The sequence below is a fragment of the Colletotrichum truncatum genome, assembly GCF_014235925.2.
Source record: "Colletotrichum truncatum strain CMES1059 chromosome Unknown Contig_0013, whole genome shotgun sequence".
Taxonomy (NCBI): domain Eukaryota; kingdom Fungi; phylum Ascomycota; class Sordariomycetes; order Glomerellales; family Glomerellaceae; genus Colletotrichum; species Colletotrichum truncatum.
In genome coordinates this window covers 311,064-326,297 of record NW_027222410.1, presented here as the reverse complement: position 1 = coordinate 326,297, position 15,234 = coordinate 311,064, and the positions used below count along the sequence as shown (strand labels likewise).

General features: G+C 27.0%; 2 protein-coding genes across 2 annotated transcripts; both read left to right on the top strand.

The window, feature by feature from the left end:
• Positions 1–9,865: 9,865 nt before the first annotated feature.
• On the top strand, positions 9,866–10,918 carry CTRU02_215146 (mutator-like element; the record flags this gene model as incomplete). The annotated part of the gene is made up of 1 exon (XM_070206380.1): positions 9,866–10,918. One exon carries the CDS (start codon positions 9,866–9,868, stop codon positions 10,916–10,918), a length of 1,053 nt encoding a protein of 350 aa, XP_070059939.1.
• A 3,212-nt stretch (positions 10,919–14,130) lies between these two features.
• On the top strand, positions 14,131–14,665 carry CTRU02_215145 (uncharacterized protein; the record flags this gene model as incomplete). The annotated part of the gene is made up of 2 exons (XM_070206379.1): positions 14,131–14,188; positions 14,238–14,665. The coding sequence occupies 2 exons, from the start codon at positions 14,131–14,133 to the stop codon at positions 14,663–14,665; spliced, it is 486 nt and encodes a 161-aa protein (XP_070059938.1).
• Between the last annotated feature and the right edge of the window lie 569 nt (positions 14,666–15,234).

Below are 15,234 nucleotides of genomic sequence, written 5' to 3'. Positions count from 1 at the left end.
ACTATAGCTTTATTAAGCTATCTATATAATTAATATACTTAGAATATTAAATTTTATACTTTTAATTAGACTAAAAAATAAAGTTAACTAGCTAGACTACTCTATCTATAGTTAAATTAAGTTTTAATACTCTAAGATTTTAATAAAAAAAATTTTTTACTAAATTAGAAAGTTAATTAAAGTTTTAAAAGTTAGCTAATAAAAAGTAATACTAAGTATTAAGGTTAGGAATTAGTTAACTTTAGTCTAGTTAGCCTAGTAACTAAGACTAAGCTACTTTAGTTTAGGCGACTAATTTAGTTAACTAATTAACTAATTAATATATAGTTTTAAATAAAATTATTCTTTATAGTTATAATACTATATTTATTTCGTTATCTTAAAGTATAAATAAGAATAGTTAAAGTAAATAAAATATGAATTATAAAAGTATTAGTAGAATACTATAATTATTTACTAATTTTTAATAGTATTATTATAATTATATATAGTATTATAAAGTAATTTAAGTAATAGTATAGTATATATTATATATATATATATATAAGAAGATTAATAGTTATATTTAGATACTATATAATAGTTTAATTATCTTCGTCTTCTTCCTCTTAATTATTCCTACTATTATCTAAGTAAATTTCCTCTAATTCTTTTAAAGTATTAATTTTGTAATATTATAAAAAAACTAGCTTAGCTACTATATTAGGGTTTAATTTATTCCTACTTTTAGTAACTATATTAGTAGAAGTAGAAAAAACCCTTTCTATAGTAGCTAAAGTAGCTAGAATAGCTAAATATCTTCTAGCTAGAATAGCTAAATATCTTCTAGCTAGAATAGCTAAATATCTTCTAGCTAAAATAGCTAGTATAAGATATTTATAATTATTACTTTTCTAGTATAATAAAGGTTTTCCCTATAATAAATTAGTATATATATATATAAATATAATATAGGTTAATAACCTACGTCTTACCCTAACAGCTCTTTAGCTAAATAAGATATATATTTAGCTTCTATATTATTAGTACTAATATAGAAATCGTTATTAGAATCTAAATTATACGATATATTAGTATTAAATATATGTTTAGATTCTAAACGTTTATCTTTTTCTAATTTAATTCTATAAATAATTAGTATATAAATATAAGTATAAATATAATTATATGTTATATTACTTACTCTTTATATTCTCTTGTTAATAATTCTATAATATTACTTTTAATACTATTATAGTAATATAAAAGCCTATTACTTTCAAAATGATAAAGTTTAAACCTAGGATCTAGAACTATACTTATAATATATAGTTTATAAGCTTTTAGATTAAAGTAATCTAGTCTTTAATGGAAATATTTAGATAATTTAAGTATTTACTTTTTTATATTATTAATTAATATATTATAATAATTAGCTTATAGTTATATTAGTATAAATATAAATATATATTATATTAAATACTTACTATTTCTAATAATCTATCTCTTAAAGTAGTAAACTTTAAGATTAAATTATCTAGTTTCTTATATATAGTATATATATATAATAAACCTAAATTAAGGTTTATATATAGTTCTAATTATAAGTAAGTACTAACTAAAAATATAGATTCTAAGTCTTTAAAAGCTTTATATTTACTATTAGTAATATAAAGCCTTTAAACTCTAAATTACTAGTATTTCGATATATATACTCTAAAGCTAGTTTTAGCTCTAAAGTAGTAGATATTACTTTATAAGTAGAATTCTACTAGTTTTATTATCTAATATTAATATAAGTTAGTATATATATTATACTAGATAAAAATAACTTACCTAAGGGAATAACGTTTTTATTATAATTAGAAGATAGAGTTTTATCCTTTTTAGACCTATCTATATATTCTAATAATAAGTACTTAATTTCCCCTATATATTTAACTTATATAGTAACTCGTCTTATTCGTTTAATAAGATCTATTTAAATAGTTAGTATAATAAAACTAAAGTATATATATACTAATACTTACTACTAAGTAGGTTTTTAGTAGATTCTTCCTCTTCTACTACTAGGTTATTATTAATTATATTAGTATTACTATTAATATAATTTTATAACTCTTCTTCTAAAGTAGTATTAGATATAAAACTTTGTAATATATCTTATACTACTATATTAATAATATAAGAAATATATCTAATATTGTTTTTAAATCCCTTATTATAAGCTAATTTATAATTAGCTTTAAAGGAATCTAAGAAGGTAGTATTATTAGTTACGTTATCTTAGTAAAACTATAAGTAATTAGTATAATAATAATAACTATATTATAGTATAATAAGAAGAAAATAGGTTTAGTAAGTATACTTACCTAAAAAAGCTATTAGTTATTAAGTTAGGATAAATACTTAAATTATCTATAACTTCTTTATATATATAAAGACTAGTATAGACTTTAGTAAGGTTTTTAAATACTATATATTATTATTAGTATATAATAAAAATAATACTAATTATAAAATAGGTTTAATACTAATCCTTACCTATTAGTATATAAATAAGTTTAAATTTACTATTTATATAGCTTATAATAATACCTAAATAGGTATTCTAAGACTTAGAAGTCTAAATATCGAAAACTAGAGAGAATTTCCCTAAAGTTTTAATATTTTTCATAATTTCTAAGTTAATTAAAGAAAGAAATCTATTATAAGTATAAACTAATAGATTTCTTATTTTCTTTCGATTTATTATAAGGTTAGAACTATATTAATATTAGTATATATATCTAGTATAAACTAATAATTAATACTTACTAATTATAATATTTAATAATTCTTAAAAAGAATCAGACTTTATAGTATTAAATAATAGGTTATTTTCTATTATAAAGTCTAATACTTTTATATAAGCTTCTTCCTCTTTAAAATTAGTTATACTAATACTATAAGGTCTTTTATTATTATTACTAAAACAAGACTCTCGAGTAGGTATTATATCCGTTTCTATAGATTAATTAGTATTATAATATACTAATAGTTAAATAAGTATAATTATTTACTTACTTTTAGATCGATATAATTTAGACTTTTTATTAAAAGCTATATTAGAGTAGGATTGCTTATAATATAGCGTAAAGTTAGAACTTTAAAAGCCTATAACTTTAATAACCTAGTCTTTACTATACCTATTATATTAATAATTAGTATAACTATATATAAATATATAATATAAATAAATATAATAAAATACTTACGTAATATACTTTACTTATATTTCCTTTTCTTTTTCCTTATTAATAGGTAAAAGAGTATATATAAAAAGATTATTTCTAAATACATAAATTAAAGAGTTATTATTACCCTCTAATTTATATTCCTCTTTATTATATAAAGAGTTTATAATACTATTACTACCTATACTACTAGTAAGAATATTACTAATATTAGTAGTAGAAGTAAGGCTAGAAGGTTAAGAGGAAATAATAAAAGAATCTATAGTTAATATCTTTTTTTAAAGAATATAGAAAAGTAGTTTTTATACTTAATATAATAATATATAGTATAGTATAATATAGTACTTTAACTCTATAGAATAAGTTAAAATCTTAAGATATAGGGGAAAAGAAATAGTATTTAAATACTTTAACTAGGTTTTTAGAAAGTTTTAGTAATTAATAATTAGTAGTTATAAATTACTAATTAGAAATTCTAGAACTTTATATTAACTTAAAATTATTAATTAATTATTAATATATAGTTATAGCTAACTATTAATTATTAACTAGTTATAGTAATATACTTTAGAATTACTAATAATATCTAATATATTACTAGTATAAATACTAGAAAGCTCCTTATATTAGTAATTAAGATATTTAGAAGATTCTACTAGTTTCTAGCTACTACTATAAAAATAATAAATAAAACTATTAATAAAACCTATATTAATAATACTTTAGAACCTTTTTTATATAGTATAAGTACTATATACTACTAGTATTTATTATTAATATTACTTATATAAGACGTTATTAATTAATTAATAAAACTATTATTAATAAATATTACTAGATTTTAAAATAGCTTTTATTATTTTTAACTAAATTAGTTAACTATTAGTTAACTATTAGTCGACTAAATACTAAGTAACTAATTTCTAACCCTACTTATAAGACTATTAATATTCTCTTATTACTAGTAATATATAGAAAAACAATTAGCTTTCTACTAATTATTTTATATTTATTAATTTTAACCTAAGTTACTAGAATGATTTAGTATTCTTTTTTTAATTAATATGAATAGCCTTATATTACTATTAGAATTAGAATAGTAATTATAATAATACTCTACTTACTCTTAGAGGATATAAAACTTTATTAATAGTTTTATTTATTAAGAAAAGCTAACTAACTAATCTATTACTATATTTATTATAATTACTTTTCGTAGACATCTTATATTTAGTAAAAATAATATATAAATACTTTATATTATAATTAGTATTTAATTTTCTATTTTATATAAATATAAATAGTATTTTATAGAAAGCTAGTATTATTATAGAAAGTATTAATTTAATTTTATAATACTACTAAGTATATTTTTAAAATTATAAAGGTTTTATAAGTTATATAATAAAAAGTATAAAACTAACTTAGTATATTTACTAGTTACTAGTATTAGAAGACTTTATATAAACTAGAATATAACTAACTTATTATAATACTTCTTTCTAATTCATTTAGAAAGTTATTTAAATTATTAAGTTAATAAAATATAAATTTTAAAGTAAATCTTTTATTAAAAGCTATAATATTAAAATAATAGATCGACTATTATAAGATACTTTAGGTCTAGTAAATAGTTATAAAGTATAATACTAATACTAGTCTCTAACTTATATACTATGTTATTAATAGTTATAATATAATTTATTTTAATACTATAATAGTCTTATATAGTCTTATTTAACTTTAAAATTACTTAAACTATTCTACTATTATATATTATACTTATTTATATCTTAATAATATACTCTTATTATACCTATATACTTTTTTATACCTTTAAGCTTAAATTATACCTTTAAGCTTAAATTATACTAACTAGCTTTAATTATTTTTCTAGTTTATTACTTTATTTAAAGTAAAAAGACTTAAACTAATAAAGAATAAGATTACTTTTAATATTAACTATATAATTACTAGTACTAAATTATATAAAATAGTTTAAAGCCTTATATTACTTTTTTAACTATTTTAACTTAGTATATAGCCTCTAAAGATAGTAATAAGTATATAGTAATTTAAGACTATACTTTAAATATTAATTAATTAATATAGTTTTATATATTCTAGTAAGTTATTTTAAAATCTTAGTATTTATTTATAGGTATCTCTTTTATTTATATTCTATCTAGTCTTTAGTAAGATAATATTATATACTCTTATTATAGTTTTTATATTTATTTTGCTTTATATAGGTTTAGAAATTAATAAAAAAATATCTTTTTCTTTAATCATATTATAATAATACTTTAATTTTATAATTTAAAGTATATCTAGTTTGTATTTTAACTAAATATCCTAAAGTCTAGAGCTTAATATATATCTTAATTATTAATATTTTATATACTTAAATTATACTTAAAATTAAAGTATATAAATATTTCATCTTATAAACTAATATACTTATTAACATTATATAGAATATTTCTATTTCTTATATTAATAATAATAATAATTATCTTAAAAGTATAGTAGTATTTATTCTTAAATAAAAATCTAAGCTATCTTAATACTAAATAATATAAAAAGTATTAATATCTAAACTTCTAGATACTTCTAAGTAGAGTTATTAATATATTTATATACTTTGTATTATTATAAACCTAGTATACTTAGTTTATATTAAAGTATTTAAAGCCTCAATATAATATTTTAATTTATTTTAAATAAATAATATCTTACTTCTATATACTAAATATTTAAGATTATATAGCTTAATTATTATATTTAAGTCTCTTTTTATATATAAGGCTTAGAGTTATTTACTATATAAACTATTAATATTACTTTACTTAGTCTAAACTTATTATAAAATTGCTTTAGTAGTTAGTTTTAATTTATATAAGAATATTTCCTATAAATAAGTAATAATTTATAACTTTCTAATTATTAAGGCTTCTATTTTAATATCTTATATAATACCTTAATATTTTAGTATTTAAAGCTATAGGATATAAGCTAGTTTGTTTTATCTTTTTTAAGAATTAGAAATATATTTTTACTTACTATATAGTAGAGTTTATTTATATAATAATAAGAACTAGGGATCCTTCTTTAAGCTAAGACTCTTACTATTCTTCTTATAAAGATATATAGTTATATTTAGTTTTAATATTTTATAAAGTAGCTATTATAATTCGTATATAATAATTAATAACTTAGTATTCTATATACTAGATTATAATTTCTTTCTTTTTATTCTATTTTAAAATAGTCTTTACTTAATATACTTCCTTTAATTATATAGATTAATTATTTTTTAGTATATAATTTCTAGCTACCTAATTACCTTATCTAATAGTAATACTATTATTAAATAATTCGTCTTATTATAGTTTCTTCTAAATTTTATAATTAGAAGAAAAAAATAAAAGAGGAATATACTCTATAGTATAGTCTTTTAACCTATAAAAGTAGTATTTTATTAAACAAATAGCTTTTCTCTTTAATATTTCTTCTAAAAGGCTAGAAAGATTTAATTTATTATAATAATTACTTAATAAGCTTCTTATAGTATTAATTAAAAAGTAGAATTTTATATAAGAAGCTTAGTTATAACTGATTTTCTACTTTTTAATAACTATTAGTTTAAAAGGTTTATATTATTTAGTTTTCTTTTTTTTTCTTATCTCTCTTAGAAAATAATAAGTTTATACTTATATAATTATATTTATTACTTTTAGATTTCAAAACCTATCTTATTCTTTTTACTTATTATTATAATATATATAGTTTGGATTATAGGTTTCTTATATTAAAATATACTTACTATTAGCTTCGAAAAGATACTAGGCTTTTTTAACTACTCTTAATAATATAATAATAATCTAGGTAAAGTATTAGTAGATATAATACCTAATTATTAATATTAATAATAATAACTTTTATATATATTAACTAATATATACTTAACTTCTCTTTAAGTCTTAATTAGTAAAGTAATAATTATATTTAAAATTAATATAAGAATAAAATACTTATTATTAAATAAGTATAATTATTTAATTTATAAATATAGTATTATAAGTTTATAATTAATACTAAAAAGCTAGTAGCTTTCTAGTAATAATAGTTTACTATAATATTATATTAATTTTACTAAAGATATTTATTATTATTTCTATAATAACTATTTTAAGTTTTATTTAAGAAATAAAGTAATAGGTTTTTTATTATATATAAATAAGGATAAGATACTTAGAAGCTATTTCTTAAATAAAAAAACCCTAGCCTTTTAATATATTATTATAGAGATATAGTTATACTAAAGTATTATTTTAATACTTAAAAACTATTTAAAGCTATTAGGTTATCTTAAGAATAAAGCTAAATAAAATATATATTTAAAGGTAAATAATGTTATAAAAAGCTATATTATAAAGAGCTTAAAATATTGAAGTATTAAGAGAGTATTATTAAAATATATTAAAATTTAAAGTAGTAATTCTAATTTATAAGAATATTTTATAAAGCAGCCTATACTATTTAACTTAAGTATATAACTAATAGTAAAGATAATATTTTAAGTATAAATTCTTTAGAATTTTAAAGTATATTAATAAATAGATATTCTATTATATTAATATAGAATATAATTATGGGAATTGATAGGGACGCATCACGAATTGATAGGGACGCATCATCCTTAGGGACGCATCACATTCTAAGGTTGTGATTGGCTCAAAATTTTATTGTTAGTGCATCCGAATTCTGCCATCATCTAATGAAGTATCTTTCTTATCTTCTTAGCCCATCCCTTCATAACTACGAAAGCGCATTAGACATATTCAATTTATTCTCCTTTACAACGTCAAGATGTCTACCTCTACAAGTCAATCAAGGCCCCAATCGCGTCGCCGACCCAGCAGCTCTAGTATATACAATCAATTGCCTTCTCCCAAGCGCCAACGCCGTGCTATCTCAGTTAGTAGTGATGCCACTATCAGTCAATTCTATGGGGCTGGCGATCGTGAGGGTCAACCTGACCTAATCTCTGAGATTCTACCTGAACAATTACAGCAAGATTCCGACACAAGCTACAACCCCCAGGGAGATGAATTATATCTTCTATGTTCCTTTCCAAAGGGGATAATACGTATGCAGCGTACAATTTTACCTGAACGTCAACCAAAAGAAAGCCAATTAGTATTACAACCTGAAAATCAACCCTTACAACCCACTTCAGATCAGTTCTCTACTGTTCTAAGCCTCATTCAAGAGGTTGTTGGGACAAACCGACGTCTTACGCGTGCTCTCCTCCAACAATGTGAACGCGTTCGTCGATATCGTGAGGCTTGGGGCTACTCACCACACCCTTCAGACATATCCTCAATCGGCGAGTCTCCTCCTCCTCCACCTTATTCACCTCCCCGACAAAGCCCAGAAGTGATAGCGATACCATCTTCTCCAAGTACTTTATTCCTTACTACAAGCGAAAGGTCGAAATCACCTACCCCCGAAACTATTCCAAACCCACCGATCCCTGGCGAACCAGAAGCAACAATTGAAACCCTCCTCGACCGAGTTAATAAATTTGCAAAAGAGCATGGATTTGGGATTGCAAAGTATAATAGATGCTATCGTAAAGGATGTATAATTCGCTATATACTTCGTTGCGATCGATTTGGGCTACCAAAGCGAGGTAGAGGTGCTGGCATCCGAGCCCGCGCATCTCGGAAGTGTGATTGCCAATGGCAAATTATTGCTGAAGCAATAGAGGAGGGGAAATGGCTTTTACGTCAGCATTCCAACCCAATACACAGCCAGCATAATCATATCCCTAGCTTAGCATCATCTGCACACCCAGCCTATAGGAGGTTGACTGAGCCTATTAAGGATGCAGTTGAGACTACTAGTCGGCGGGTTGGTATTCGGGCACGCGACGTAGGTGCTATTATTCAGGAGCAGTTTCCTGAATCTGTTTTCACCCAGCGGGATATCTATAACGCTAGAGCCCGAATCAATCGCGAAAAGCTTAATGGGTATACACCAACTGCAGCTCTAATCAAGCTTTTTGATGAGCGGGAGATCCCTTATATTGTGAAGTGGGCGGATGATGAGCCGAATCGGCTTGTTGGGCTTGTCTGGACGTTTCCATACTCTCTCCGGATGTGGAAGCGGTTCCCCGAGGTTATCAGCTTTGACAACACCTATAACACCAATCGCTTCAAGCTTCCACTCTTCCAAGCTACAGGGCAAACATGTCTTGGATCGGTATTCAATGCAGCATTTGGTCTCATCGATAATGAGAGACTAGAGGGGTTCCAGTTCTTATCGCAGAGTATCTTACAACTCATTAATCAGAACTCTATTCGCCAACCAGATGTTATTATCACCGACTACGACAGACAGATGAAGGCAGCTCTTAACGAATACTTTCCGAATGTGCAACAACAGCTTTGTATTCACCATATCAACTCAAACGTTATGCTTAAAGCCAAGCAGAAGTGGCTTCAGAGCTATTCTAGTAGTAGTGGGTCTGAAGAAGACGATCTAGCTCCACAACCAGTTACCGAACTTAGCGATGAGGACCATGCCTATATCCATACTTCAGTAGATGGGGCTACGCCACATAGCTACCGGGGGTTCTTATAATGTGGAAGTTGGTTCTATTTGCTGAGACAGAGGATGCCTTTAGGAAAGCATGGGCAAACCTTTGCAAAGAGTTTAAGGACCAACGGCCTATTCTGAACTACCTGCATGGAATATATCTACCACTAAGGGAGCAGTGGGCACGTTATTCTATTCGCCAGTACCGAAACTTCGGCATCCGTGTAACCTCAGGGACGGAATCAAGCAACAACAACATCAAGGGCTATCTTCTTAATGGACTTAGCCACCTATATCACTTAGTTAATGTGATGCAGGATATGCTTAAGGATCAAGAGGTTCGCTTCAAGCAAGCTTGTGCACAGGATGAGATCCTCACAAGCCGTGAGTTTATAGGGAACAGATCTGAGTACCTTGGGGAGCTTCGAACAATACTCTCATCGCAGTGTCTTGGTTTGATTACGAAGCAATACCGTCTGGCAAAGAAGGCTCTACCAACAGGTAGAAATCCATTTCCAGCGCCTCTTAGAGACTGCACAGAGGACTGTACTGTCTCTATAGAGTATGGTATCCCATGCTGCCATAAGATCTACTCTAAACTTGTAGATGGGGTACAGTTTATGAAGGATGAGGTTCACCCACGATGGCGGCTGCGGGAGTCTTCTTCCCAGGATCCATATCGACGGATCCTTGATCCGAAGATTGCAGGAAACCTCCGTGGCAGACCTAAGAACTCAATGCAGCCAGTCCCATCATCCCTATCATTAAGGGATAGCACCCAATCAAGCAACCAGCTAGCTAGACAATCACACAGCCAACTACAAAGTCAACAACCTAGCCAATTAGCAGCAGGGCGCAGGCGTGGCAGACCACCAGGAAGCCGTAATAGGACCACCTTAGCAAGGCTTACACAAGAGACAGCCAGTAGCCAGGCGCCAACCTCTTCCCAGCGGCAGACACGAAGCCAAGTAACTACTCTTAGTACTGGCCGATCAACTGGCCTTCGTTCGAATGGAAGAAGATTACAGGCAAGCATCCGTAGGACGAGGAGTCAATGGGAACTACTTAGTAGTAGTGATGAGAGTCTCAAACGTTGAGGGTAGGGGGGGCATTCTTTATTATTATATAAGAGGAAATAGAAGTAGAAATCAATTGAGATTTATAAAAGCCGTTTCAGTTTAGTTTGATAAAACCCAATTCCTCCTTAGAAGGGAAGAAAAAGACCTACCATTTGAGATTTGCAAAAGCGGTCGTTTAGATGGTTTTGCAAATCTCAAATGGGAGGAATAGCCAAGAAACGTAGGCTAGTAGGGCGGGCCGGCTTTATGTCTATGAAACGGAGGCAGGCCTCTTATGGCTGTGAAAAGGTGGGGCGTTAGCAACGCTGGCCTCACCGCCTTCGCCGACTTGTACCTGTGGGTCACCAAAATTTCTAGCCAATCACAACCTTAGAATGTGATGCGTCCCTAAGGATGATGCGTCCCTATCAATTCGTGATGCGTCCCTATCAATTCCCATAATTATTTACTAAAATTATTTTTAAGCGTCTTTTATATTTAAAATTAGTAGTTTATATAGTAATATCTTATACTTATAAAACTTAAAATAATTAAAGTATAAGTATACTAAATTAAATATATAGTAGAATATATTATATAAATAAACATACGTTTTTAAATAAATAAATAATTTCTTAAATAAGGAGATAGTTAGTCTTAATAAAAATATATAAGATTATAAATAATAATATAGTAATAGTCTATATATATATATATTTTAAATATATAGTTAAAAAAAATAAAAGTAAAGCTATTTTATATATAGATTATTTATATAATATTATATACTATATAAATATTAAAAAAACAATAAAGCCTTTAAAAAACTCTTAAAGAATTATAAAAAGTAATTAATTACTTACTTAATATAATATAAGTTTACTTCTAGAAAAAGACTATTAATATAATAGTAGTCTTAATTATAAGTACTTTAATATACTAATTAAATATAAATTTTAAACTAGGTTTCTAAATAATTTAATCTTATTAAGTTATAATAGTTATTTAAAGGTATAAAGAAAATCTCTAAAGTTAATTATAAACTAAATCTACTAGATATTATAAATACTACTTAAGTTTTTATATTTTACTTTTTAAATTAGTTTTAAAAAGATTAAATTAAAAATATAATTAAAATAAACTTTAATAATACTAAGTATAAAAACAAAAAGTCCTTAATTATATATATAATAGTAATTTTATATAGTCTTATTATATTAAATAAAAAAGATATAATTATAATAAGAACTTATAAAAACTAAATAAAGATTTAATTTATTATTAAGAAAAGTTAGTAAAATACTTTAAAATAGATTATATTAATTTATATAATCTATAGAATTATTATTTCAAAAGTTTTAATTATAAAGGAATATTAATTATTTAAAATACTATTTTTAAAAAATATTACAATACTAGCTATTATTAACAATACTAAGATTAAAAAATTAAAATATTAAAATATATACTAGACTAATTTATAATCCTTAATATATTAATAATAAAAAGATTATTTATAATAACTATCCTAAAAGGATTTAGTTCCTTATCTTCTAAATTACTCTCTTTTAAAAATAATATTTACTTTTATTTCTAAATATATTCTATCTTTATAAAAGCTTTATTTATATTAGCTTATGATTTTTATAATACTTCTAATCTTTTTAGAAATAATACTTTAAATACTTATACTTTATAATCTAAGTAACTTAATTTAATAAATAGTTATTTAATTATAAGTTTATAATAAACTAGATATAAAGAGAATTAATAAAACTTATAATTATAAATTATACTTTTCTTAGTATTATAATTATATTCTTTTCTTATATAAATATACTTATTATAAGTAAATAAACTTAATAAAAAGTAATATTAAAAGTTATTTAACTTATAATAAGAATAAGGTATTTTAATAATATAACCTTTATAAAAGGTTTTAAATATATAATAAAAATAATATAAATAAATAATATTATAAAAAAGAAATATGTCTTAATATTCTATTAATAAAGAAAATAAAGAAATATAAACTAATAAACCTAACTAAATAAAATAACTTATTTATATTAAGTCTAGGGATTAGACTTTTTAAGAGAGACTTAATATTATAACTTATTTATTTTACTTAATAAAGGGTTAATAAACTTATTTAAGCTAGTAGTTAAAATAAGATATTTATATATAGAATTTAAAATAAAATAATAAGAGAACTTTAAAAAAGAAGAATTATTATATAAGTTATATAGAGATAAGATAATATAAAGAGTACTTAGTTAAGATAATAAGTACTTATAAAGATCTATTATATAATTATTAAGATTTTTATATAGATTAAGACTTAAGTACTTCCTTAAAGCCTCTTAAATAGTTCTTTAGTAATTAATTTATAATTTATTTTAAATAACTTCTAGCTTAGCTTATAGTTTGCCTTCCGTTAGGAAGGTTAACTTCTCCATCCGCGAAGGCGTAAAAAACTATCTTGTGCCTTGATCCCCCCTGGTCTCCTGTTCTGTGATTGGCTAGAGCAAAAATCGATGCTGATTGGTCGTAGCGACCCTGCCACCAATCAGCGCTCGTTATTCTTCGTTCGACCAATCAGCTTCGTTTAACCCCTGTTCCGGCCAATCACCTCTCATGTTCGCCGTCCTCGGGTCTTCCCGTCGTTTACCCAATGTCTTGCCGGTCTTCTTCCATTTATTTCCCGCCAACCACTCTCATTTTCCCGTCTTTTCAACCCCTGGCCTAGCCCGGCCCAACCTCGCCCATCGAACTTTCCATCCTAATACCACCCTATCGTTACCTTCCGTGATTTCCTATCTATCTGATTAATATCTATTGCTTGTCCTTCCTATTGCTGGTTTCATAATATCGTATTTCTCCTCTATGTCTATGCCCCATAACCTCCCTGTGCTTTGTGATAGCAAGTCCCCTCTGGTTGTTCATCTTCATATCTACGTCACTAATGCTTTCTCTAGCTGGCGGTGACCTGCTGGATCGACTTGGTGTGAGCACCTCTATGCGCACCAGCCGAACAATAGAAGTTTTATCTTGCTCTCCAATAGCCCGGGAGCTTGCTCCCCGGAAACAGGGCAAGACGCTGTCGTTCGATCATGGTTATCGCATCATTGCTGCCCTGGTTCAGGCTACCGGCGTTGAGCGCCGACCTCCATGCGACCGATGTGCCCGTTCAAATGGTCCGTGGAAGCAATGTATTGTAATGCAGTCCGCTGAGGGTTTACGGGCTACGAATGGTGGGTGTGCTAACTGTTGGTGGAATAATACTGGTTCCCGTTGTAGTCACCGTATGTAAGGTTTTTTGTCCTCTTTCGTCCTGCTCTTTTATTAACTATTTTAGATGCTTCTTTCGCTAGACGTTCGGGTGTATCCTTGGGCTTGATCGGACAGCCACCAGGTACTCTCTCTGACTCTTTCTCTGCCTTGGATCGATGGGAGATAGAACTGGAGACTCTCGGTAACCCTGGTATTACCTCGCGTGCATCCACACTGGCCAGAATGGATGCTTCTGAGCTGGTTACTCATTACAAAGACCTTACATCCCGGTTAGAAGCAATCCACGCCTCGATAGCTCACTTGACGAACGAGTGCCAGCTATTAGGCCAGCAGGTTTCGGAGGTTTCCTTAGTCTTGTCTTTCCAGCGGACATTCGAGGTACGGAGGATTCCTCCGGGTCTAGCACATATTAACTTTACGCCTATTGTATGCCCTCCTTCTGGTCATAGCAATGAGTCTAACAGCACTACACAAGACAGCAATACGCGATAATAACCCAGTGTTAACCCGATTCATGACATGCCTAAACCGCCAAGGCAAGACCACTAATCTGTCCTTTCATCTTAATGGTTTTACCTCCCTATTTACTATTCCGCCCTCCTATGCTTCATCTCTCTCCCTAGCCTCGAACGCCCGGACTGTTGCTTCCGCGAGGATCCTTAGTCTTTTGGTTCCTTCGACTAGCTCCTCCGGCATGCGCGCCTCTAGGAACTGCTTTACGTTTAACGGCTGTATGAGAGCGATATCTTCAAAGCGCCGCACGCGGGATAGCTGAACATACATGCTTACTGCATCGCATCTTTCAAGCTCCCCCGTATTCTTACCTACTATTCTCCCATAAAGCCCTAACAGTGTCTTTTCGAGTGTCCGCCCCTGTGCCTTAAAGTCGGTTAATGCGAAGCCTGGTGTGCATGGGAGCCCTGTCCGGACTAGCGCTAGTTTTACATTGGCTTTCTGCAGATCTGGCCGGAGTATTTTGATATGCTTTTCTGGTACTCGAATATTGGCTGCTAGCAACATTACAGTATTAGGTGGCAGATAGGGGAAAGCTAACCCGTTCG